Below are 27957 nucleotides of genomic sequence, written 5' to 3'. Positions count from 1 at the left end.
AATGTACACTTCCTAGACCATGCAGTCTTCAAAATAAAAATTGTAACCTTTGGTAATCAACTACATTTTCCACATACATAGAAATTTTTTGAAACTTTATTAAAAAAAACCTAAACCATAATTCACCACTATAGACACTTTTTGACAAAAATGAAAAATTTCGACTTTGTTTACCCAATGAGAAGTGTTCTAATATAGACAATGGGTCGTGTCTCATATTATTTGTTATATTTTTATTATTCATTATTTTCACTTGACTCGCATAAATAATTTTGTTCGAAGAACATTTATATGCAGTTGTACTTCGCAGCACTTCATTTGCAATTTGCAATTTCTAGTCATATTACAATGCCTGTAAAAACTACACATGAACACATATTTGATGTAAAATTTATACATGCAAGAATACACATGGATAAACATTGTGTGCAAACAATGATAGATTGTTATTAATATTGTGGCATAAACTTTGCAATATTAATCGGCATGTATGTGGAATTAACACACACACTAATTATAATATGTAGAAACCCACATAAAAATGAGGTTGTTTTAAATATTAGAAGAACATGACTGAATACTTTATATGTCAAACGCATAAAATATATTGAAAAAGTGCTTTTGAGTGGCGCATAAAAAGTGTACGAAAGAACAATAGTAATTAAAACTCATAAAAGGTACAATATACATGTGGAATTTACACATAAAAAGCATATGTGAGATTGGCACGTATGTTACAAATGCTATAATGATAAAAAAGAAAACTTCCACGCTATAAATTCAATAATAATGCTATTTTGAAATTGTTACGAAATGTTATATTTTGAATATGATGCAAACCTTGCACAGAACATAATGGTCATTTCAGATAGAAAACTAGAAAACACAAAGATGCATGACAAACATGCCTACCGTTACCACAGATAGATGTCGTCGCATACTATACATTATGAACACTTAAAAGTATATTGCATAAAGTAGCGAGCCATCAAGCATTATAATTCCGAACAAGTTACTGACAATGATGTTGATTTTTAAATTTGGTTATTTGCATTTACGTCGGTATTTTTATCACCGAAAATCAGATAAATATGACCATATAGATGTAGACTTGTTTCAGACTTTAATTGTGCTGGTGGTATTTTCCACATGTAGAACGTACAAGCAAATTTCTTCATAAAAAAGTGTTCATGAATATTTAATTAGAAAAAATAAGTGTCTGGTACTATACTATTCATTCTGAATGCTGGCGCCAAACCAATTCATAAATTATTTTATTGTAAAAATTTATTTTATTGTTGGTCAAGGTGAGTTGGCAAAGTAAATTTTTTTTTCCTACCAGTTTTTTATGGAACATCCATTAAAATAATACCTAATTCTTTCAGCATTATGTGATGCTTCAAAATGATGTGTCAAAATGTGAAGGCAGTATAATTATGATAATTGTCAAAATTAAATCATGTGATTCAATTTCATTATTGTCACATAATAATGAAGTGCGATGATAATGGATTCACATAACTGAAGCTATTTTACCTCTGAACCGAACCATCATACAAAAAGCTGTGTTTTTTTTATTGACGGTCATCAACAAAATTACTTATAATTTGAAAGTGGATTTGGTTGCTGCTGAAATTATTTTCCTATTAATATCATCGTGAAAACTTGACCTTATTTATGCTATATGTGCATATTGTGTTATTATATAGAAAGAATTACTTTAATATTCTTACCATCGACACTGCTCATAATATGAATCGGATACCGAGGATAAACTTAAAAGTAGGTAATTATTTGATTAATTAATATTTATTTAACAGTATTTCATGAGGAGAGTATTAATTAACTACAAGTAGCCTTAACACGTAATTTTGACAAAGCAAATCTCATCAAGATCTGTGCGGAAATGCTAAACTTAATCACATGACTCCGTGAACTCTGCATCTATCATATCTGGCACATCCCGTCCTAAACTTTAGCTTTGGCCTTCGTCGCTAACTTTGATAATTTCCATGATCGTTTGAATCTAGAACAGTGTCTATGTGCGAGGATGACAGTGTAGATGGGTACCTCCGTACCCATCAATAGAAATAGCATGCTTATCGGAAACTGACCTTTTGTGGAGCGACAAAATTGTACAGTTATTCCACGTACATTTTAGCTACGCCATCATTTATTAACTCAGACGACAATATTAATCATATCCGAGACTATTAAATGCTGCATTGTTTTTAGTTGTTTGCACTGAACCTTAACCCAGAAAATAATTAGTTTCGTCATCTTCGGGGGTTTGGTATCAACCAGCAGTGATTATCAATCTCCGACTCAAGCTAAAGAAGGTTTATTTTGTTGAATGAAGATAATAATGTTTATAATATGTAAAAAGAACAGAAGATTTATTTATTTTTTTCCACTGCATTATCAACAACCCAAAATATGTTATTTGCACCTGTTGGATGACTCAAACAAATTTTATTTTATCTTGCAGCATTTCAATATGATTGTTACAGAAATTTCCTACCAGTATATTTGTACTAAGGATCAGGAATGATGCGTAATAATAAATTAACATTTATTGTTATTAAAATTGTTAAATTTTATGTGTCACGAAGAAGGTGGTTAGGTAATAGACAGTACATAGTGAAGATGGCTATAATAGTGATTTGGACACATAAATCAGAAGAATGAAAACAGTTGGTTAAAATTTAAAGATTTTGGTGATAATCGTGTAAGACGTTGGTCTGTGGATCAGCCCCGGAAAATGCAATATACATCTGACCATAAAAATTGTCTTTATGAAGTACCTACAAATGTTGGCTATGATATATTGGCCAACATTTGTTCCCCTCTCCCCAATAAAAATGCTGCTAGAGTGGTGCCTCCGATCCACCAATCGCACTCGATTTCAAGCCCTGTTTGAAATGTGCTGCAGGTAGTTCAAGGCATAAGCCGTGAACTAACAGAGGACAGATGTGAAAACGATACTAGTTTGTAAAAACAGATTTTAAATAAATATGTATTATTCTCTCCCAAAAAAAATATTTTTTTAAATCATAAAAATCAATCTTGAATTTAGTGATTGTTTTTTTTATAATTATTATTCAAAATGTTCAAAAAATTTACAATAACAATGCACAAAATTGAAATATTGGACGGTGGAGCTTAAGCTATAGCTATAATTAAATAAAGCAATTATATATAAATTGTAAATAGAAAATTCCAAATTCCTTCAATTTGTTACATGAATAAGATCTTAAGCAAATTTAGATACTTGTATATTTATTTTTAATATTGTTTGTACAGTGCATTCATTTTCTTTGGAAACAAACATCATCTAAGTAATTCATGATTGAAAACAATTATATAAATTATAATGGAAAATTCCAAATTTCTACAATTTATTACATTTAGGATCTTATGCAAATTTAAGTACTTGTATATTTATTTTTAATATTGTGTGTATATAGTGCGTTTATTTCCTTTGGAAACAAATATCGTCATGTAAATCATGATTGAAACAATTATAGTATATAAATTATGTATAAATTATAAATAGAAAATTACAAATTCCTTCAATTTATTACATGAATAGGATCGTATGCAAATTTAACTACTTGTATATTCATTTTTAATAGTACGTGTATATAGTGCATTTATTTTCTTTGGAAACACATCCATATTGTCTATGATTGAAAACAATTAAATTATAAATAGAAAATTCCAAGTTCCTTCATTTTATTACATAAATAAGATCTTGTGCATATTTAAGTACATATATATTTAATTTTAATATTGTGCGTGTAGTGCATTTATTTTCTTTGGAAACAAAGGTTGTCTATATAAATTGTAAGTTGAAAATTCCAAATCCCTTCAAATGAAGAAGATCTAATGCAAATTTAAGTACTTGTATATTTATTTTTAATAATTGTATGTATATAGTGCATTTATTTCTTTTGGAAACAAACATCGTCTGTGTAAATCATTTAAACAACAAATTTCCAAATTCCTTCAATTTATTACATGAATAAGATCTTTAATGCAAATTTAAGTACATGTATATATTTTTTTTATATTGTGTATAATGCAGTTTATTTCCTTTGGAAAGAAACATCTATAAACCTTGATTGGAGTTAGCAGATAAATGATGTTAGGTTAACGGCCTCTTTTGTTTTAGAATAATCAGGAAGTTATTTGGCTAGGCTAAACTACCTGTTGTAATCACGTGGAGAACACAATCCCTGGGAACCACGTCACCCACCACCATATGCTCCATACGACGACGCTGCTCTATACAATATGCAACCAAATTCATATTGATGTAGGAATTATAAATTTATGAAAATCAATGTAAAACATATGTTGGTTATGTAGTTCCGAAATTAAGTACTGTTTGCCGGCAGCAGTTGTCCTTTCATATACGTTTTTTTTCTTCTTTTTTTTTTGTTCCGTATAATATATTAAAATATCTTTTCCGATTTGTTAATTGATATACTTTTTAAATTTCAATATTAATTCAGCTAGAAACAGTTTTCAATTAAAATTCAATTCAGAAGAATTAGTATAGTAATTCATGCAAATACACTGTACTTTTCATGCTATTTACATATGATGTACTGTCAGTTTTTGTTTTGACAAAATGTTTCAAAATTTAAATAATAATTATCGACGCTATTTTTTTGTCATTAATAAGCGTGCTTAGTTTTTGTTGGCTTTTAGCTGCTCAATTCATGTGTTTAGTGCAGTATTTTAGCAAACATGCACTTATTTTAAAACAAGTTCTTTGATAATATGCACAGTAATAATATTTCTATTTTTATTGATTTGTTTTTAACTTGTTTGGATGCAATGTTACAAAAAAAAACAAAAACATGTTTATTCACTAGGTTGCAACTTGCAAGATGTGCACTCCTTTTGCACAGGTGATAATTAACACTCCTAATTGCGGACATTTTATAGGATGTGCTGTTTGCATAGGTGCTGAAAATGTCCCCAAAACTGAACAAAATGCAATATGAATAAGAAAGGAAAGGAATTATCTAGCAAACTGTCCAGACTATCAAACTTTATTTGATAAAAGCATGTGACATGCCTAAATATGGTCATGATGACATCATATCATGACCATATATAGGCATATCATGACTATATATGCACATCATTACCATATATATGCACATCAATACCATATATAGGCACATCATGACTATATAGGCACATCATGACCTTATATAGGCACATCATGACTATATATAGGCATCTAATTACCATTTATATGCGTGCACATCATTACCATATATAGGCACATCATGACTATTATGTAGGCACATCATGACCATATATAGGCACATCATGACCATATATAGGCACATCATGACTATATATAGGCACATCATGACCATATATAGGCACATCATGACCATATATAGGCACATCTTAACTATATATGGCCATTCAACAGTTTTTTTTTTTGTCAGAGAATATTTAATAGTGTGGACAGAGCTCCATGATTCTGATAAAAATTTGTTCAATTTTTTTTTCATATCCCAATAATCTTTGTCGATTAATATGGTATATAGATGATGAGAAAAGGAAGTACGCTTTTAAAAAGCCCAGTCGAAATCAATTGATACGAACTTGAGAAGACTTACGGGCAAGTTAGCTGATTCAGAGATTCTGAATTTGAATTCTTGATGGCGTTGATGGCACTTAATGTATCCATATCCTTATAAGCAGACAGTTGAAGAGAGAACAATAGCTGCTCCTACTTAAAAACGATGTTTCTACCACACGTCTTAAAAGGAATAATTGTAGCTGTCGTGTATATACACATAGCTAATCTAATAATCACTGTACTATGGCTAACAAACATGATAGTATTGAATAAACAAGGACTTTTAATACTTATTACAAATAGAAAAAACATATGTTAAGGCATATTTTTTAAGAGAGGAGTATGTTTTGGTTATATTTTTTCTATTATTATAACTAACTATGTGAAGACTAATGCTTGACATTAAAAAATAATTAAAATTAAGCATTCATTAACTTAAATTACTATCGTAATGATGTTCTATGCATTTTGTATGTAGATTTTCAATATTGGTAACATTTTTTACTGAGACAATGTTATTATTTTTTTATTGTGTAGTTTTATGAGTGTCTTGAGTAGAGATGTAATTTTATTAGAATTGTAGTTTATGAGAGTCTGAGAGAAAATGGTTGAATTTTTCCCCTAGTTCAGTATTGTATTTTATGTGTTGAGTGGGAAGGGATGTTTATCAGTAGCTTAGTTTGCATCTGAGAAAGGGAAGGAATAGTTTTTTAGTAATATATTTTGAGAGATTGTTTTCATATAGTGTGTTTGAGAGTGAAGTAATGGATTTTTTCTTTCAGTAGTATATAGTGTGTGAGGAAGAAAATATGATATTTCACCCAGTAATTTAAACTAGATCTTCTCGGCTATATTCTTTATGTACACATTAATAAGGGAAGGTATATTTTTGAAATAATGTAGTTTATGTGTATCTGAGGTTAAAGGAAGTTATGTGTGTATTCAGTGAACAGCGGCAGGGATTGATCTATATGTTTGTGGAAACGTGACAGGGATGCAAAATAGAATAGATACCGTGATAAACACTTCTATCAGACAAATCCAGTGTGAATCCTTGCATGCATGCATGTTAGTTCTTTGCATGTATCAATGATTATGCACATCAAATTATATTAACTTTCAGGATGATGAAAATTGACTTGATGCCGACAGAACATATCGAAAAGAATCTAGAATGCCCTCAGCCTGAGATAATCCGTCAAGTCCTTTTTATTCTTGCAGACTAATCTCCGAATGTTGTCTCAAAATATGAATGAGTAACATGAGGTTTTTTTTTTTGTCTCCCGATAAGTGAGACAGGGAGTCATAAGTGGTTTTTGTGTAGTACTTTGTATATAGTACAGATGTTTTTCTTTGCTTCTTTTTTTAACTCATGGTCTAGTGAATTTCGGGTCCATATCTCCGTTCATCCGGCAATGTTTATAAGTGTTTACTGCAACAAACCAGCATGACGAAATTGTCTATATATTTTTTCCCCTCTTGTACTTTCCGTTTTTATTCTGCTAACAAAATTTCTCCTGTGCTTGGTTTTAAAATTAATTTTTAATCGTTTCCTTTTTAACTTTTCGCTTTAAACATCCCTGTTTGTGTGGGCTATTTTTAAAGTAATATTATATCTTTTTTTTACAAAAAATGTTTTTCGTGTTTGAATGCTCTCTGTATTTTTTAACTTAAATCTTGTCACTAAGACTTTCTTTTATCGATTTCCAAATTCGCAGTATTGATCGACACTGCAGGGGAAGTATGTAATGGACGCAATTTAAGACTGCAGGCCTTTGGCAGTCATGTAGGCTATGTCTTTTATTCCTTTCTGTTTGTTTCGTTTACTTTTTTTATTTAATTATTACTCTTAACCATTACTCACATTGCAGTATTTTTTGCCTGGTATTTCTCCACATTTCCCTCATTTTCAAAGTTTTTAATTTTTTTTAGTGTAAACGAGAACTGTTTAAGTTTAAAAAAAAATTTATATTTTACCATTTTTTTCAGATTCAAAACTAAACTATCATGTACTTTTTAATAATCCATCATTTGTCATATATTTGTTCTTAATTTTTATTATATACATTTAAAAAAAAAAATAAATATCCAAATATTTAGGAAAAAAAATCTGAAGAGGTTTAGGAAACCTTAAAAAATAATATTAGAAGAATTAAAACAAATTTTATATCACTACTGTTTATTATAAATTGGTTTGGGTTCTATTTTTAGTTTTCTCATTTTTGGATTTTAACAAAAAGTGCACTTCTATTCGTATCGACTGAAACCAGCACTATTTTTCTGGTGTTCACCATGGTATAGTTAATTTATAATTTATTAACTACATCAATTGTGAGTTTCGAGATGACATTTAGATAAAAAAAGATGTATTGGAATCCATGTCCATTGTCCATAGGAATAAAATATGAAATATATAAATAAATGCTTAATTTAATTACTCTTCAATGCAGTTTTTTTTTCGGATTGTTATTTAAATTGTTTATAATTTTCAGTCACTGCATGAGATGACCCAAAATAATGCATGTGTTTACCAATAACTCATTTTTGTTATCTTTAAATCAAAGAAATATATAATATTAATGTTGTTAATGTTGTATCATCGTTGTTGTCAATTTTTTTTTATTTTTGTAATATATTATTACCATTAGTATTTGTTAGTGGTATATCTTTTATTTCATTGTTTTTTTCATTATTCTTTACCAAATTCTAACATATATTATATAAAGTATATACAAATATATGCTAAGCATCACATTGGAGGGATGTAAATAGACTGAATTGCCGTAATATTTTACCAGTAGTTAGTTTCATCCTTAGCAACACAATAACATTAATTGTGAATAAAAAATTTATTCAATTTTATCCAAACTACAAAATGCAGCCATTGTACTCAATAATCCAAACCTATTATAATGCATAATACAACAAAAGGAATAACCTATATTCGTATCAAAAATCGATGTAGTATTATCGTACTAAAAATATGTAAAATTTGTATGGAAATATACTAATTTTGAGATACTAAAGTTCAGCACACCTTGGTAATTATAGATTTTAAAGTGTAAACAAGTACTTCCGCATAAAATTATGAATTTGTTCGATTTTTATTCATGCATCACAAAAAAAATTACGATTATTAAATTATTTAATTTTTAAATTTTAAAATTATTATTAAAAAATGATTGTATAATAATATAATACAAGATTAATTGTTGTTTTAACAGTAGAGTAAAATTCTTATAGCCTACACCTTCTAATAGGATGTTTTTGTTAAGCAATAGTATTTAAACAATTATTTGGTACTTCAATTTGAATATTGAATAATACTTGGCAAGCCACACCAACAGTAGTGATAACTTGAGGAAAAGGAGTGTTTGAGAGGAAATGGCAAGGTGTGTATAAAAGTCCTGGACATGATACCTCAGCCAAGGTTATAGTGGTCATAAAACTTTATCTTGCATCATTTGTCAATTTTTTTATACTCACCATTATATTATTTTTTATTATATATTTGTATGTCTATTTTATATAATTTAATAAATCTGCATAAAGTAGTACTTAAAAGATATTTCTTAATTAACTTTTGACTTTGTTGTAGTATTTACATTTTATAATTTTTTTTATCTCTTATTTTTATAGAATAAAAAAAATTCATCAAAAAGCTGGTATTTTATACAAAGTTAGTTGTGATATAATTTGCTTTGCATTTAATTACACTCAGAATTGTAATGCACTCAAGTTTTCGATACCCTGCAAGTCCAAGGCTTAGCTGAGCTGATAGAGAGTCACAAATAATTAAGGCCATGCCTCTTGATAATCGATATCCTTTTTGATATATAAGAGAGAGCTGGCCTCTGAATTCCTAGAGACTAAAGAAAATGAAATAAGTACTGTACTTGGGAAATTAGGCAAACACATTGACTAGAGGCGTTTGCAATCAGCTGAATATATTATGATCTACTCTTATAATAGTCGTCAGGGCCAGAGCACGGCTCACATTTCCTCCTAGATAAACTGGTTAAAACCCTTTTACATACTTATTTTTATTTTTTAAAATTTATTTAGCATTCATTCAATTTATTAAAATTCAATTTAACATAAAAATACAAGAAAGAAAAAAACAGCATTATTAAAATTGAAATGTAAAATTAATTAATTGCCTAAAAACATAACGAACGGTGTGAAGGACGATCCATTAAATCAACACAATTTAATTTATTTCCGATGGGGTCCTTGCAAGAAACTGAGGGCTGAATATTAAAACGGTCAGTTTAAATATAGAAAATTGGCAGGAAAAGGGGGAAAAAAACCCAGAAAACAAAAGAAGGAAAAAAGTTAGCATTTAAACAGGAAGATAAAGTAATGTTTTCCTACAAGCTTATTCAGAACTACTGTTTTTCTATATATGGGTAAACTGGTTAAAAAATATATAGATAAACTAGTTTTAACTATAATTTGCCTATATATGTAGATCTCCATTACTGTTTTGATATAGATAAACCTGCTATAAACATTGTTTTCATTCACAATTAGATATTAAACCAGTTATAACCAGTTTCATTATTTTCTTCTTTTTGCAAATATTTCATTCAGTAATTTTTAAAAATTCACTAATATTATACATTTTATAGAATAGTTTAAAAGTAGTAGTTAGTAGGGTTTTTTTTTTGTATTAGATAAAGTATCATTAGCAGGGCCATTTACCAACTGAAAATTACAATACTTAAAACTAATGGTCACTAGTTTGTTTATATAAAAGCATTTTGAATAGCGTTCTATTGATGCATCAGTGAAATGGGATAATTTCCTCTGCTTATCTAAATAAATTTCAGTGGTTGATTTTTTTTTTCTAAAAAGTCAACAGTTGAATGAGGCTTTGATGAGAGGAGGATTAGAAATGGATAAAAAGAAAATTGAATATCTAATACACAAGGGAGTTAAATAATTGTTTGTGTAATAAATAACTGGATATCAATGCAACCTTTTATTCCAAGTTTAATCAAGCTTGCGCCGTTGTAATTCCATTGTTGCGCCTGTAGCTGATTATTATGTAGGTACATAAAGTCTTGACACCTAAAAAAAACGAAGTGTGCCTAATGACCCTGGTGTTCGTAGTTTGAGAAACAAAATAATGTGTTTGATTTTTGGATGTTGTTATTAATTCCTGTCTTCATTTTTTCCTCAAATATTTTATACTTTGCATAAATTTAATCATCAGCACTTTTGACTTGTTTAAAATCAAATTTTGAGAATTGACTTGTATTTTCCCCTTTTTAACCCATCTTCTTTTTTTTCAAATTCAATTTACACAAGTTATAATTAAAGTATAAAATTTGATTAATTTTGTTTCTTTGATTTTTTTCAGAGAGGCACGTGTTGTACGTGATGCCGAGTCAAATAGGTCAAAAGGTTATGGATTTGTAGGATTTGCAACAAAACTCGTAAGTGAACAAAAAAAATACCGCTGATGCTTATATTTTTTTTTATTAGATTTTTACAGTGTATATTATCCTGATATTTGGATATTGGATAATTTGTAAAAAATGTATATTTTCTGCTCCCTGTAGTGAATTCTCTTATGCTAATTCTATTGTAGAGCATGATCAGTTCAAACAACTCCATGTACACCCCCATTTTACAGTGGTGCAGTCCATTATTAGGTCGCTTTGAACCTTTGTGGCTTAAAACCTACTCTTTCACCTACTAGGTACCGTTTATATTCTGGTATTGGATAGAGATAATTATTATAGATAATGTTTTGCGCAATCGACAAAAGCGATATGACCAAAGTCAGTTTTAAACTCGCTTCATAGTTCTTATTGCCTGCAAACCTATTGATTCTAATGCTGAGACTATAAAACCTACGCTATAGAGACGTTATGCCTGTGAATATGAGATCCAGATTATTAACAATAAGTGTAATTATTATGCAGAAAAAAGTAATGGTATTATAATGATAAGCCTGGTTCAATAGTAATTGTAATAATGGCCCTAGCAGTAACAACGCAATATTTCCAGCACAAACGTTGTCAGTTTCATAACAACAATATTAAAATGCTTGTACGCCTACCATCACACGCATAGTAAGTGTGATGAGTTAGACAAGGTGATAGGTAAGAAAACCAAGGGAAGTTAATTTGTATACTAGTCCATCTTTGCACAGTAGATGATGATTAAGACAGTAACGGTTTCTGAAAGTGTTCTAAATCTCTCGCGGTAAATTGAACTAGGCCAGTGCACGAAAGGTTTGCCCCTATAGGTATACAACAGCGTAAGTTCGTATTAAACTAGCTTCTTTCGGCTAATCACAGAAAGTATTTACCATGTTGGAAGGGAAGTATTTCGTATATGACATATAGTTTATAGCTACACACTTTGCTAGGTGAAACTTGTTGTAGTTGAGGTCTGTGCACTGGCTCTTGGGATGGTCAGTAATAGATAATTTAATAGATACATGCAATATATGGATGCTGGTGATGTATACTAAATATAGCATTTGATTAGTTTCTGATGATAGCTAACCGCAGACAGATATTTTTTAACCAGGAATATAAATTAATTCATACAAGTGATATCAAGATCAGCAGGGTTGCAGTACACATCTTCAAAGAAAGAAGTGTTACTAAATGTTCTTTGCTTACTATTCCATTATTATTTTTCATTTTGCAGGAAGCAGAGACAGCGATGACGATGATGAGTAACAAATTACTGGGAACCAAATGCATCCGAACTAACTGGGCCGCACGGAAGATGCAACCACAGACAAAACCAGAAGGTTTGTATTTAGCCCAAAAAAAAAACCCTTATCTGTTGCACAATTTTCTCAATGTCTGTTTCGCATTTTTTAATATCTACTTTTGACCATATCATTTTGTGTGATTTTAGTCAGTAAGGAAAGTTGAGAAGTTGCACAATGCTGACCAATCAAAAATCTTTAAAATTTAGGGTTGAGTAATTTTTTTTTTTTTTCAAAATGAAAACACTTGTGTTGTTTAAAAATTCCTCTTTTTTGAGCTTGTGTTAATAAAGTGGCGACCTAAACCATTGATTTTAGTCCTGTTGTTTATCATTTTGCAAACCAAAATAAATGAAGTGTGTGGTGGTTAGCAGTGAATCGTACAACTTGCCAATATATTCAAAATTGCTGACCGACCAATCTCAATTTTCTTATCTGGAGATTTTATGGTGGCAGTATGGATGGTAAAATTGCATTATTTTTTTTTTTAAATTTACATTTCTTCACAACGGCGGATGTGCTAACAGTCCAAAATAGTTTTTTTAGACATACTGTAAGTAATTATTGTTTGTTCACAAAACCAAAACTCTTTTGACAAAACACAGTATAATAAAAGTAATATTCATAAAACAAGAAAAACAAGTGTAATGTCACAGCCTTTTCCTCAAATTGTACCCTCATCAATGGGTAATCAAATATAATTGCATTGGATCTGGCATTATTACAGATGCATTCTGGTATAGAAGGTGAACTCGACCTCTTTGCTTGATATTTTCTTTAGCATATCACTGGTATCTGTAAACACGTTGACTGTGAAATCACCATTAAATATGAATTGGAAACTTCATTAGTTAATTAATTAGATTGAATTCTTGCTTAATTAGATTAATTAAGATTGTCATTTTTTTTCCCTTTCACCTGTAGTGCTTAAGAAGAATTATGAAGAAGTAGTGATGCAAGCCACGGCTACTAACTGTACTGTATATGTCGGTAGTTTAATCAAAGATATAACAGGTATGATGAACATGAGTAATTGCCTAATCAATCATGGTCCTAATATATGTTAGATATTATGTAGGTAGTGATGGCAATGGACTTGATGATGTATGAGATGGAAATGTTTTTCTGATGTGGTAATATTACTGATACAGGGTGTGGAAGGATGCTGGCCTTAGTAGTAGAAGGAGATGATGATAATGAAGGTGGTGTTACTGTGGAATGTATGGAAAGATGTTGCTTTAGTGGTAATATTGATCTTAATTATAATGGTAGTGATGACGATAATAAGCCCAAATAAAAAAAAATATTGTGTTGCCCAACTGAACCAAAATGTATGAAATTGAGGTTCGACATTTTAGGGTTCTTTTTGTTTTGTTTTTGTTTTTGTTATTGAGATAAAGGGGCTGGAATAAGCCCATCTTGCTGGACAGTAGGTGATGCGACAGTGTTATGCGATCATTTTGCTCTTCAATATAGATCTTAAAATTATTGGTTTTAAAAAAATGTGGCCAACACTGGGATTTTTTTTGTTTTTGTTTGTTTGTTTGTTTGGTTTTTTTTGCCTAATAATGATGTTGAAAATGTTTATTGATGCTGTGATGATGATCAAGTATATAAAGAGATTGGTGTATTAATCATTATTGAAATTAAATTTTTTAGTGGTCTGTATCTGTTTTAAAAAAAATCGCACTAAAACACACATGGCTGAAACAAATAAATACTGATCTGAAACCCATAGATAAAACTTTAAATACACTAACGCATGATGATTATAATAGGACAAACTGGCGACGCACCGTTGTAAGGCTCATGGCTTGAATAAGCCGTATCGGCCCAGAGAGAGAGAGGCATCTGTTACAAAAGTAATTTCAACTTTGTTTATACTGTTGTCAAAAAGGAAAAAATTTTTGCTATAGAGAACTCTACTACTGTAATACTAATACTGTGTGATACTACTCCGTTGCTAACGTTGGAAAAAGCGTTCAACCGGGTGCTATTTTCTTCACTGACAAACCATTGATCCCAATTTCTAATGTAATTATTAGGATGTTGTATCTTACTTTTTCTTTTTAAATTTTAATTGATTAAAAGTGTGTTTGATAACTAATATAATGCAAGCTTTTGTGTTTTTAGTACATTTTGATGGTAAAATATTAGATTACAAAATGCCTATTTCAGAAAGTCTATGAAGTCATTAGGGCGTAATAAACAGTAACCAATGTCTGTTGACAACAGAGAGTGCCACCTGGTGTTGTGACGACACGACTGGTACTCTATACATGTGGTCTGATCATTTAACATAAAGTTACCTTTAGGAAATTATAGCTAGATATGAATTGCTTGTTATTATTAAGAGTTACTATAATCTATTTACTAAATATTCATATATTTAAAAAAAATTTAGATGCAGTATTAAGATCATACTTTGAAGGCTATGGCACCATCCAAGAAGTTCGAGTATTTCCAGACAAAGGTTACGGATTTGTCAAGTAAGTTTTCCTGACTTTTCCAAAAACATGTATGTTACTTAAGTGTTGTTGAGGTAATTTGCCTGGTGAAAAGGTCAGGAAAATAACATTTCCTGGTTAGTTAAAGTTAGGAAAATAAAAATTGTTGCCATAAGAACAAACAATTGGGAAATATAGATAGGATTTATAATTGTACCGAGAATGTTTTATTCAAAATTTTTCTACGTACAGTATGATTCCAATGTTCTTCAATGTTTAATTGCAAGACCTCTGTAGTCTTCGAAAATATTGACATGCTCCGCTTAGATTTGCTGGGATTTGATTATAGCCATATTTTTATGCACTTAATGTCGGATTTACATTGTGCTCATATCCATTACAAAAAGTTATGCTCATGGCACTGACCGTTAATCCACTCTACCGAGGACGTGAAAACATCCTGATTTCTCCGTCATTTGCCTATGATGCAGCATGTCATCGTCTCCCATTGACCTGTTATATATGTGCTGTATATTTTTAATGTAAAGTCAGATATATATAATATAGCGTACATATCCATTTCAGGAAGACTTGCTTGAGGCATTTTTGTCCCTCGTCATTTGATACAGAATCAATCTTGGAACAATTCTCCATAGTATTACGGGACGTACATTTAAGACAGATCAATAGCATTATAAAGCATTCACCTCCTGCCAGCTACCCATTTATACCTATGGGTCGAATGGAGATAGAAAGACATTTATTTTTATTTATTTAATAGGATTTATATAGCACACATCCAGAAAACCTGCTCAATGCGGTGGTTTTTTTTGTTTTTTTTCCCTCCCTCTGGTCTTTGGATACAGAATCAATCATACACGACATGTAACCTTCTCTGCTCCCTAAAGATAAAGTGTCTTTCCCAATCAGATGAGGAATATAACTGGTTGGTTTGACCTTTGCGATAGAAATGTCAAATCAATACTGCTGCACCACACTTCTGCATGCCACTCTATTGGAATCTTCACAATGTATATTTGTATTAATATTTACAATTGACAGATGTTCTACACAAATATTGTGTATTTTTATTTATTTATTTAATAATGCGGTGGCTAGGGTTGACATTTTAATTAATGTGCATTTCTTTTTTCTCTCCGTAGAATGGATACACATGAAAATGCAGCTGCTGCTATTACCAATCTCCATGGAACGAGTATAATGGGAACAACCATTAAATGCAATTGGGGCAAAGAAACTCCAACTGACCCCAATGCCATGTATGCGGTACCAGTAAGTGACACTCCATTTCATCCTTTGTTTGTTTATTAATTTTTTATTTTTAACCCAAACAAGTAAAAATATACAACTTTATCTCATAAAGAGGCATGGATAATGAAGAAATTCCCTGGCATTAAACAGGATTTGAACATAGATTAATATTTTGGAAAATGAATGCTATTGACACCACAGCGCAAACTCCATTAACAAGTAATACTATGCTACATTAAAAAGTCATCATCTTTAGATACACATATCTTCTAATTGCTGAACAGCCCATTAGTAGATGCATATTACACCTATACCAAATATTCATTATAGAAAAAAAAATCTTGTGTATAAATTTGTCATTGTTGATATTGTGTAACCTGATTGTATTACATTTAACTGATTGTGTAAGAATGATGAACCTTTAATGATGAATCTGCAGTTGCTCCGAGTCTGATCAGCAGGTAGTTTTACTGCTAATACTACGTAATATCTAAGTAACAATTTAACGACCTCAAGTAAACTAATGCCAATCACTAACTCATCATGGAGAATACATGCATTATAGATTTTTATGTTCCGCTAATATTTTCGGTTGCATGCAGTACATTAAAATTAAACTGATAATGAGACAGGTTGCTAGGAAACTCGCTGTTGCTCGGGAAACTACACGACCTGTTTTGTAACAAAGGAAATTTGAATTTCTTATTAATATCTAATAAAAAGACACACACCATAGGAATTTTCTCATAAATTATGAATTTTATCGAATATAATAACCAAACCTAAAATTAAGCTAAGAACGTTTATCTCATTTTATTATTTTGGTGAATTTCGTGCACTTAGTATTCTGCATGCTAAATTTGTAACTAATTGAAGAAAAAAGAAAACCATAGTAGGTATTATAGTTAGTCTTTGGAAATGAAATTTGAATAGGAAGTATATGTTGGAGGGATTACTAAATGATGTAGCTCTTGACTGAAGAGATAATACGTGCTTGTTATTGTTGTTTCACTCTATAGATAGGGAAGCTCTATATTTTTTCCTTTGGTTTTACTAAAGGAATTTGTTTACCTCTTCTTTTTCAGCAACAACAGCAACAGTACTCTAATTACTACGCTTATCCTCAACAACAGCAACAACAATATGTAGCCAATCAATATTTCTATCAAGCACAGCCATATCAAAGGTAAGAGTAACAGTGATGATAATGAGGGTGTTGTTTTTTAGGGGGTGGGGTATAAGTCCACACTAACTTTACAAATTCCAAAATACATTATTATCCAAGGAGAAAATTAATTTGGTCATTGGGTTATTCTAAAAATAATATACATTGAATAACAAAATATATAAAATAGTTAAAAGTTAACATGTATAAATTAATAAATAAAATAAGAAAATGTTCTTTTCCCCTGTATAAGCCTATCCCTGGTTTGTCTGACCTTAGGAACGATATCCTAGGAACTGGATTTAAGAAATGATCCATTCTGAAATTCATTCTGAAACCGTACATTTAACTGTAGGCCAACTATTTTCTGCAGTTTGTGGTCCTATGGTTTATAAAACAATGTGCACAACATGGTTCACATGAAATTTGGTTTCAAGATGCTTAAATGGATACATTGATACAAGTACAAATAAGATCCTTAACTACAGCACATAAATCAAGACATATTGCAAAACAGTGATAAAACTACTCCCAAACCCAATATGTTGTTTAACGTTGGTTGGGGGGGGGGGGAGATGTGTGCATTTACCCAATAAACTATGCTATAATATACATTGGGGGTGGGGGATGTGTGCATTTACCCAATAAACTATGTTATAATATACATTGACAACACAAGCTTCCATGTATAGCGTATGCTTTTAGATGAATAATAATATTATATATTGAAATACATTCTTTGCTTTGGATAAATGCCTTCCTTGAATTAACTCTGTGACTGGAACATAATTTGTCCTAAACGCCACCTTCATAATATTCCCTCTCATCCCAAAAGACAATTAACAAACAACAACTACTGAAGCGACAAGGAAAATTTCTTCTCAACACATAATTTATAACATGTTCTACTCTAGTAGGATTTAATGACTCATAGATTGGGATCCTGTTTTGATCTCAGTAATTTCATGTTGTAATTTTCCATTTCTAACCATCTGAAAGCATGTTTATTTATATTACATACATTTTACAATCAAAAAAATTCCTCCGAGTAAACACATCCTTCGAATTCTCCCTCAAAAAGACTTGTGAGTGCCATAGGGTAGGGTGTTCATATACAATTTTGATTTTTTTTTTCTTATGATCAATTTTTTTTGGCCTATTTTAAATAGGAATTTGGTTTTCCCAGCCTGCTGTATATTTATCACACTGAATGTTCAGTACATTTCAAGTACATTGCAAGTGGTTTAGGTGGGAATTAAAACCCATAACCTTCAAAGTTGTGCTGGTGACTAGGGTTGAAATTGATCCCCAAATAGTTGTGGATACTGTAGTGTGTAGTGTGTTACTGCAGAATTTGGTCATTTAGGAATGTGGTGGAGGTACATTCTTCTTCCTTAAGGAAGTTTGTGCCCCCCTCTCAGTTTACCCCCAGTGGCAATAAGTTTAGCGGAAAAAAAACAAAAACAATAATGTCACCTCATTATGTCCGCTACCTCCTCTTTTTCATATGCCAATGTTGAGCTTATCTTGCAACAGGTTTTATATTAATCTGACATTAATGCTTGGTCCTCAGGGCCTGTTGAAAAAATGTTTGCTTTAACAGTTCTATTTCCTGCGTATAGCTTTGCTGCAGCACTTACTTAAATTACTTCTACCAATATTGTCATTGCTGGATGCTGGAATTTTAGTCCTTTTGCATCCAGCATCAAAAACACTCACCAATTAAGGCAAAAACTATGTATATATGAATGCCCTGTGTTTTTATGACATATTTAAAGAAGGTTGCAGAAATTGGAGGCACTGGGGTTTGAGAAGCTGGGACAATATATTGGGGTAAAAGGTTTCTGACTGGGGTCTTTTATTATTATTATTATTATTGTTGTTATTCAGTGTCTGATTTATATCCTGCAATGTCATGGATAATATTTTATAAAATTGTATATTACTTTAAATCTTACGTTTTCTAAATATTTGTTTACTTTTTAGCGGTGCGTCAGCAGCTAACTTGCAGTATATGCCTCCTAACTACCAAAGTGCGGCAGCCATGCAAGGACAGTCCTACGGTGGTGGTATGCCAGCAGCCGGTAATTTTGGATCTGGCGCTGGTATGATGGGTCAAGGCAGCATGATGAACCCGAATGGGCAGTTCATGTAGAGACTGGAGAACTGGTAGAAAGGATCCGCTAGAATGACACAAAGAGGGCACTGTCTGCCTTTTGGGATGCAAGTAATTAAACCACACTACATGCAATGTTCGGCATATATGGGAAATGGCCATTGCCTAATTTGCTATGTATTGAGGGAAAAAATATATACATCTCAGATATCATGCAGTATCAACAACAAAGGGGAAAAATATTAAACAAAACTATAACAAAAAAATTCACCTGTTTGAATCACACTTAGTGGTGGAGTTTGATAAAATCAAGCCACCTGATTGGTCAATTAGGTACGTTGACGTGCACATGGTTTCAAACAGTTTATGTAAAATTAATGTAGTTGGAGTAAGATATGATGAAAGCATATCCAGTAACCTGGAGTGAAGTTGGCATACACATGATCCAGTTAAGTGGTTTTTGTGTGTGTGTGTGTGTGCGTGTGCGTGTGTGTGTACATATAATATGATAGGGAAATCGATCAATATCAGGGACATATTTTTGTGAGATGCACACGAAAAGGACATGACTAGCAGTGGCCAGTCTTTTTCTATAGTGCTGTTGCATGGTTAGGAGGCGATTAGTGCTGAACTTTGCCCTCTGATTTATGACCTATTGTTATCCCTTGATTCAGAATGCATTTGTAAATCAGCGCTTTTTTTTGTAAATTTGTTGTTGTATAGGTTATGAGGTGATAAGTTCTGAACTTTGCCCTCTGGCTTATGACCTGTTGATTACGCAATGTCCTTTTTCTACATAAGCTCAATGTTATTTTCAGATGTTTCGTTTGTTTAGTTTCCACGCTAAGCAATATTAAACCCTGTTGTTGCTACATCTTGTTTTACTGGTTGAAACAGAACCTCGATTGAAGATTTTTTGTGCAACGAAAATAGTTGCTCACCCATCTACTAAACAGATGTGTTTGTAAGTAAATGTTTGTTTGCAGTCCAAACACATGTTTACTTGCCACTATCCCAAAAAAAATTTTTTTTTGTAGTTGAGATCGGTAAATTAAGATTGCTGTAACAAGTGCAACCATTCTTTCTTAGGTTGGTGTCAGCCTTTTGGTTGGTATTGTATAGTTTTTGTCCGTGGTATACAAGTCACCACTTTAACAGGCGCTGCAATTAAACCTGCGGCACCGCAGACTTGCGTTTCAACATTTTTAGCAAAAGTCCTTCGAAATTTATTTGTACCTAACGCTGCAATATCATGTATAATCCGAATCCGATATATACCATTTTTTTTCAGGGGATTTTTTTTACATGGAAATGTGGTTACTATCTGTTTTTGTGAATACAATATGGGGTTTTTCCTAAGGTTCTTGGTGTATTGTACATAAGAACTTTGTGAACAGCCCATGTAAAGTTGTTAAGTGTTGCAGAGTTGCCAACAAGTTATAACATGTCCAGTGGACGAGCTTAATAGTATAGATAACATATTCAAAGCATAGATACATAATTAAAAAAAAATGTTAAATAAGCATCATGAGTTATATAACAGTTTAGATGGGTACGTTTTGATTTTAAGTTAACATTGATAATAGAATTTAATTTCACTTTAAATTAATAGTGTGGAACATTGCACCCAAGTGTCTTACTACTGTAATAGTGTTTGTCATGGCTTTGTAAATAATTATTTTGGGTTGAAAGTTTTGGAAAACATATATTAGATAGGGTTGGAGTTAGATTCTTGGATACGGTACTACTCTGTAATATTAATAGTAATAGAACAAGGGAGAAATATTTGCCAAAATAATAGAGAAGAAATAGAGTGATATTCTCTTGAGATTTTGTTTTGTCCTTTGAATGAGTTTGTATGGCAGCTGTTCTATACCGCTTTGCCTTTTTTCCAGGAACGGTTGTAAATGATTTGATTGCATGATTGATTTAAGAAGTTGGACGGCGACATGATCTTAAACATTTCTGGCTTATAAGCCCTGGGAATGGAATAAAAAAAAAAAAAAATACATCGCGGGTGTGTGGGATTTCGTTCTTAGTGTTTTTGTAATGTGTAATTTGGGATGAAAATGTAAGAAAATCAACATTCCTATTCAGAAGATTAAATATTGTAGTAACCTTCGTTTACAGTTAATTTGTGTGTAGGTTGCATTGACATCAAAATTAAATGAATTTTTTTTTTTTCTAAATTGTTTTGTGGTAATAACGTGTAGACCAGTGCCAAGTACGCTATTGCAAACTATAGTGCAATCTAGCTTAGAGGTAGCACGGTCTTAATTAATTCAGCTAGTTTATAAGATGATGACGATGAATATGTAACCAAAAATAGAACCCTGTATAATACATATCCTCATTATTAAAAGAAATATTTTGTACAGTCATTTTCTTCATAAATTTTCAATTTTTATTGATTTTTTTCCTCAAAATTATGAACTGTAACAAGTTTTTGAATGCAAGCATTGTTAATCTTAATCTATGTTGTAACTATGGTGTCAATTATTTTCATTTTATTCTGTGTCTGATATGCAAAGAATCAAGACAATCCCAAACTATTATTTTAATTAGTCTAGATAAAATGGTAAATCGTGTTGTATGATAGAATAGTCTTTTACAGTGACAATTATCTTAATAGAAACCTTAGCTAGCCCATGTTTTTGTGTGTATGTGTTTTTGTGTGAAAAATGTACAGTTATTACACCATAAGATATTGTAAGATACTGTGACATATTATATAATCATTTTTCAAAAACTTGTTACAGACAAAATATTTTTCGTAGAGATTTTTGCACATCAAATTATTCTTTTTTTAAATGGACTGAAACAAATGCTTAATTAAAATCTTTTGATTAATTTCTGTTCACGTTTTGTTGTTAAAAAGAGAAATATATGAGGTTGTGCTATTTTGGAAAAAAAAAATAAACAGATTGTAAAGAAATTGATGTCAAAAAGGAAGGATATAGAATCCTTAATTGCAATGCTAGGTGTTTTCTGATAAAAAGTAGTGTTTTTCAGTGATCTGTTTTTAGAATTGGTATACTAGTGTACAGAAGCAACAACCATTCAATGTCCTAAAAAGACGAGCAAGTTAGATAGTAGTGTTGGCTCGAAATTCTGTTAATCCTCAACCTAGGGAGCCATGTAGAAAGTAGGGGAAAATGAAAATAAAACACCATTTCTATATGAGAATTAATGACTTATTGTTTCTTCATTTTTATTTATGTGCTATATATTCATTCTTATTTAATAAATAATACAAATCATGGCCTACCTAAAATCTAGAAATGTTTGTGGTCGATGGCACCTGGAGATATGTGACAGTAAAGTTAACAAACTTGCCCATAAGGTACCGGTGTAAATACTGTATTTATTCGAATTGGCGCCCCGCTTTGAATAAAATCCCCCTTAGATTAGTGCCCAATTTGCGTGCCTAAAAAGTTCTACACGAGAAACATGCCCATAAGGTACCGGTATAAATACTGTATTTATTCGAATTAACACCCGCTTTGAATAGATTCCCCCTTAGATTAGTGCCCAATTTGCAATAAACACCATGAGGCGTTTATTTCTTCATCAAATAAACACCTCTAAATGACTAAACAAATCTAATGGGATCAACATCATTCTCAACACATTCTATTAATGCTCTACTCCAGTAGAATTACATTTTTTCTGACCTGTTTGGAATCAATAAGTATTTATGATGCAATAGCCCTGTTTGACGGTAATTATGTGTTGTAGTTCACATTTAAAGTGAAATTAAGGGGCGTTATACGTATCCATTTTACACCAAAAAAAATAAACGCCTCCCTCGAATAAGCGCGTTTATTCGAATAAATACGGTGTATTATAGTACCCAAGAGATTTATGCAGGTGTAATTCTAATTCTAGTTGTAAGGAATTAACTTCAAATTCATATTACAGTAAATGCAGAGTTGAATTAATTGGCTTTATAAAAATATTTAGGCAGCTTCAACCAGTTACAAGAGCTTCCCCTATCTTGTATTTTCTTCCTAACCCCATTCATCATAACTATCATTTTCAATGCTAATTTTTTTCCCCAGCAAGAATAATGTGAATTATTCATGCGTTTAATTTCCGACAAAATTATGGAATTTGGCAACCGACGGTCGACCTTGGGTTAAACACCTTTCAAACACTCAGACATCAATGTGCAAGTCTTCGGATTTATAAATCATTAAGACGATAATTAGATCTGTCAATCTGTTGAATTATTATCCTAATATATAAGAGGTGACCTAATAATATAAGGGGTGATAGATATATTACTAGGTATAGGGGCTTTTACTGTCCGGGTTAAAAAAAACTGGGGGAACTGCCTGAAAGGTCCCACGAACAAGGGACGTTGATTTTGTATAATACTAAATTTAGCCTCTGAATATAGATCAGTTATTGACAGCCATTGACTAAACGATCTATTTAGCATATTACATCTCATAATTTTTATATTAGGTCTATATAGTGAATACATTTTAATTGAGAGTATTTAGTCGTTATCTTAGGAAAATCCCTACTAATTGAACTATTTTAAGAAACGTGTGGTCGTCCATTCCTTTTCTTCCAGTTAGGCTGAGTTTTTTTTCCCCATTTTTTTTCATTCATTTTGTTCATGTTTTCCTTATATTAGTGATAATTATTGATATTAAATAGGCTTAAAGTAGGTAGGTCCCAACATCCTTATCACGTACATGCATTCAGTCTGGAATTTGATGACTGATTAAAAGGAATGTGACTAATACAAAATTATATTTAATTATTAAATTGAATTTTCGAACTATTATTAAACTCTTGGCATATCCATTATTTTTCTAAATATTTTTATTCAAGATCACAACAGAATAATAGGCGCGGCTCGCAGTGGGCGCATGCGTCCACTGCTGAATAATAGGCTGTTCATTAAATAGAAAAATTACATCAAACACTATATAAATTTTATTGACGAAGACAGCGAAATAATCTTGATATTGCAATTCCTAAACACTAATTTGCTTCTGGAGAAAACTTTTATGAGTTTGATAACCTCTAAGCTAAAGAAGAAATGTTGTTTTATAATTTTAAGCAGCAGAAATGAAATTAAGAAATAGTTGTACCAATGTTAGTTCGATACAAAATTTAACCAGATTAATTAACAACAATGGACCAATCAAAGCTAGGAATTCACGCAGTCCCGCAAACATGCAAGTTCAACGTAGGCGTACGTCCGGTGTCGTTTTTGTGGCCCTTATTGCAACAAGGGGAAGGATTCAGAACGATTTATTAACTAATAATGATCTATTTTAAAGTATTGAACGGCAACGTGACACCTATCTTATCGATCCTTGGATTGAATTTTCATCATCATTTATCAGTGGCGTATCTAGAAGTTGAAATGTGGGGATGATGCGAAAGTGAAGTGTGGGAGGCTTGATGGTCAGTTGAGGGGTGCCACTAGATACGCCACTGTCATATATCATTTTCATTCGCTGTCAGTTCTATGGCATTTTTCAAAATAAAAAAAAAACCTGCTTGAAAAATATCGGTACATAAAAGGCGCAAAAATAATTTCATGTAGGTCTGACAGGATGAATATATTCCCATTACTCCACACTCTAAGGCATGATGCACCCATGGAGCAATTGAGGTTGTAACAAAATATTGTATGATGTTATAGTTAACCTATAATATGGCAGCATCTTGCACGTGCTGATGATGAAACAGATGCGAACTTCAGCCCATCAGCATATTCGTTAAAGGTAACCCGGTTCTCCATCATTATCTTCGGTCCTTTTACTTAATTTAAAATCCAGAGGCAGAGTATTCGAACGAGCTTCAAACTTAAGACGAGCACCTTTAAAATTGGTTTGGTCAAGTAAGTGGTTTTCAAGACAAGGTTCAGATTTTAACTTTGTGTAATAGGTTAAAGAAGATTTACTATTAAGGTCTTCTAACCATTTTTTGTTACCATTTTCTAGTAAGATTTGTTTCAATGGCACAAACCAATTTGGATTATCAACATTTGAACTATGAGTAATGTTAGTAAAAGTGTCCACATTTTCTGAGGTACGAAAAGAATTTTCTACGGACTTAATAAAATTTGTAACGCAATTTCAGGGTCTGAATGTAAATTAATAAGTGATTTTAATCATTAAGTTAGGCCATCGCTCATCATTCATTGTGAGTAAGCAGTCAAAATATTCCATTCTTGAAATATTGTGGGTTAAGGATAATGGCGTCCAACCTAAATCTCCATATAATGCCGCTTGTGGTGTATAAGTTGGTGCTTTCAAAATATATCTTGCCATCTGCATTTGAATTCGTTCTAACCTCTCCATATCTGAATTCGAACCACAATTCCAAATAGAACAAGCATAATTAATCGATGGCAAGACAATTGTTTGCCATAGAATATTACCATAATACACTCAATTGAAATCCCCAAAATTATCAATTAGGGGTTTAACATATGAGACTAACCTATTACCTTTTTTTAATGACATGTTTAATATGTGTATGCTCATATAAGTGTCTTGAAATATAGACTCCAAGGTATTGATAATTATCTATTTCGGTAATATAATGATTGCCAAGAGACCATCGTTTAAATTTATCAGTTCTTTTCCCAAAAATAAGGACTTTCAATTTTACGTAATTAAAATTGATTTTCCAATCATCAGAAAAATCTCCGGCTAATTACAGCATCTTCTTAAGATCATGTTCACTATTGGCAATCAGGATGATACCATCAGCCCAGAAAAGGCTACCTGTTGATTTTAACCCCAACATTGTTTGACTCAAGAACCTTTCTGAGTTCATTTATAAATATTGAAAAGAGTGTAGGGGATAGGGTACATCCCTGTTTGATACCTTTTTCAATTAAAAATGAATCAGTGGAAATATCCCCAAACCGTACCTGGCCTTCAAAATTTGGATACAATTTATCAATGGGTCTCGAAGCTTTACCTCTTATTCCAGTATTTCAGACTGCCTTCAATAGGCCGTCTCTCCATACACTATCAAATGCCAATCTGTAAGCAACAATACTTTTTAAAGTAAAAATATGGTCCTCACATCTATGTTGAGACCGAAAGCTTCCCTGCACTTCAGATAGTACATTTTCCTCTTCCAGAAAATTATTTACTGAAAAAGCAATAATTTTATTGAAAATTCTAGACACATGAGGTCAAGAATATTCATCTGTAAGTATCTAAATCTAATCTACTGCCTTTTTAAATTATAGGAATAATAATAGATTTATTCCATTCAGTTGGAATTTCCTCCAACTGCATAATTTTGTTGAAACATATGAAAAAGTGATAAATCCAAATAATCGCCACCATTCTTCAAAAGTTCATTTGTTGATACCATCATGGCCTGGTGCCTTATTAGTTTTGGCTTGTGCCAGAGCAAGTGAAACAATATCTTTCAATTCAATATCTTGTAAAAAATTAAGATCGATGCCACCAGTAGGCTCAGTTGTAGTGTCTGCAGTGTTAGACTTAAATCATTACGAATATTCTGAATAAATGTAGAGGTATTAAATGATATGCAATCAGATATATTCATATGCCTTTTTCCTATTGTTTCCCAATATTGTTTCACAGTTTAATTTTATTTTCTTCGACAATAATTTCATTTGACAAGGATGATCTTATACAATCGACAGCTTGATCTTTATGCTTTGGACCTCTAAGAGCCTCCCAGAAATCCTTACAAATTGGTTCACCTACATTGCAGTGTAACCCCTCTATCTATATTCTTTGGTGTAACTTAACCACTACGCGATTTTTTAAAAACCAGACTTTGGATGGAGAAAGAGGAGAAGTTTAGTTAAATAGGCTTAAGTGAGTATTTTCAGTGTCGAAATAACCATCACAATAACTACCGTATTTTGAGGCGTAATATCAACCGTCTTAAAAACGAGGACCATTCGGCAATTTTGTTTTCCCATGTTCATGCAATTCGAGAATTTAACACAAATATAAACAAATGGACTATCATCCAAGCGTAAATGTAACAAAAATGGTAATGTAATTTCGAGGACGACTTTGCATGTACTGGGATTATGAGGACTTGCCTCATTTATTCTGTTTTATACGTTCGCGTTCTAACGAAACTGACCAAAACAGATGAAAAAAATAATTGAGACAGACAGAATACTTTGTATACTCATGTATAGGTCTATAGGCCTGTATTCAAAACGAATCGACTATTTGCAATGCAAAAAGCGTCGACGCTAATTGAGATAGCCTATCAATGGTTGGTTTTACTCATGTATCTTCATTTATGTAATATGCGACACGGGTTTGTGTAAAGCAGGCCGACTTAAACGAAGTTTTGTCATGGTTTTATTAACTGAATAGAAAACAGTGCGTTATATAGGCCTGAATTGATATTACATTAGCGAAAATTACCCAGTCGACAACACAACGCATGGGCATACCCCAGTCGTGCAGCATGGCAAAAGCCTGTCCGTGTTTTTTAACTGATGCATTGAAATTATGACGCCACAGAAGTACCGGTACGCATTCAATTTACAAAGCCAGCATTTGAAGCGGCGATTATATAGTGAGATCGATTTGTACATAGGCCTATATCTCACTCTTATACACATCT

General features: G+C 31.7%; 1 protein-coding gene across 1 annotated transcript in view; it reads left to right on the top strand.

Annotated features, from left to right (window-relative positions):
* Positions 1-22537, top strand: part of LOC117102592 (nucleolysin TIA-1-like) — a 59637-nt gene extending 37100 nt beyond the window's left edge. Inside the window, exons 5-11 of the mRNA XM_033242917.1 lie at positions 10977-11052; positions 12281-12386; positions 13272-13361; positions 14752-14836; positions 15958-16087; positions 17152-17252; positions 19218-22537. Of these exons, the coding sequence (XP_033098808.1) occupies positions 10977-11052; positions 12281-12386; positions 13272-13361; positions 14752-14836; positions 15958-16087; positions 17152-17252; positions 19218-19386 (757 nt within the window). The 3' untranslated portion in view covers positions 19387-22537. The remainder of the gene's footprint in view (positions 1-10976; positions 11053-12280; positions 12387-13271; positions 13362-14751; positions 14837-15957; positions 16088-17151; positions 17253-19217) is intronic.
* Positions 22538-27957: the final 5420 nt, after the last annotated feature.

This window comes from Anneissia japonica, unplaced genomic scaffold (genome assembly GCF_011630105.1).
Source record: "Anneissia japonica isolate Jap-2015-1 unplaced genomic scaffold, ASM1163010v1 scaffold1489_len2284818_cov182, whole genome shotgun sequence".
Taxonomy (NCBI): domain Eukaryota; kingdom Metazoa; phylum Echinodermata; class Crinoidea; order Comatulida; family Comatulidae; genus Anneissia; species Anneissia japonica.
This window is presented reverse-complemented; position numbering and strand designations above follow the sequence as displayed.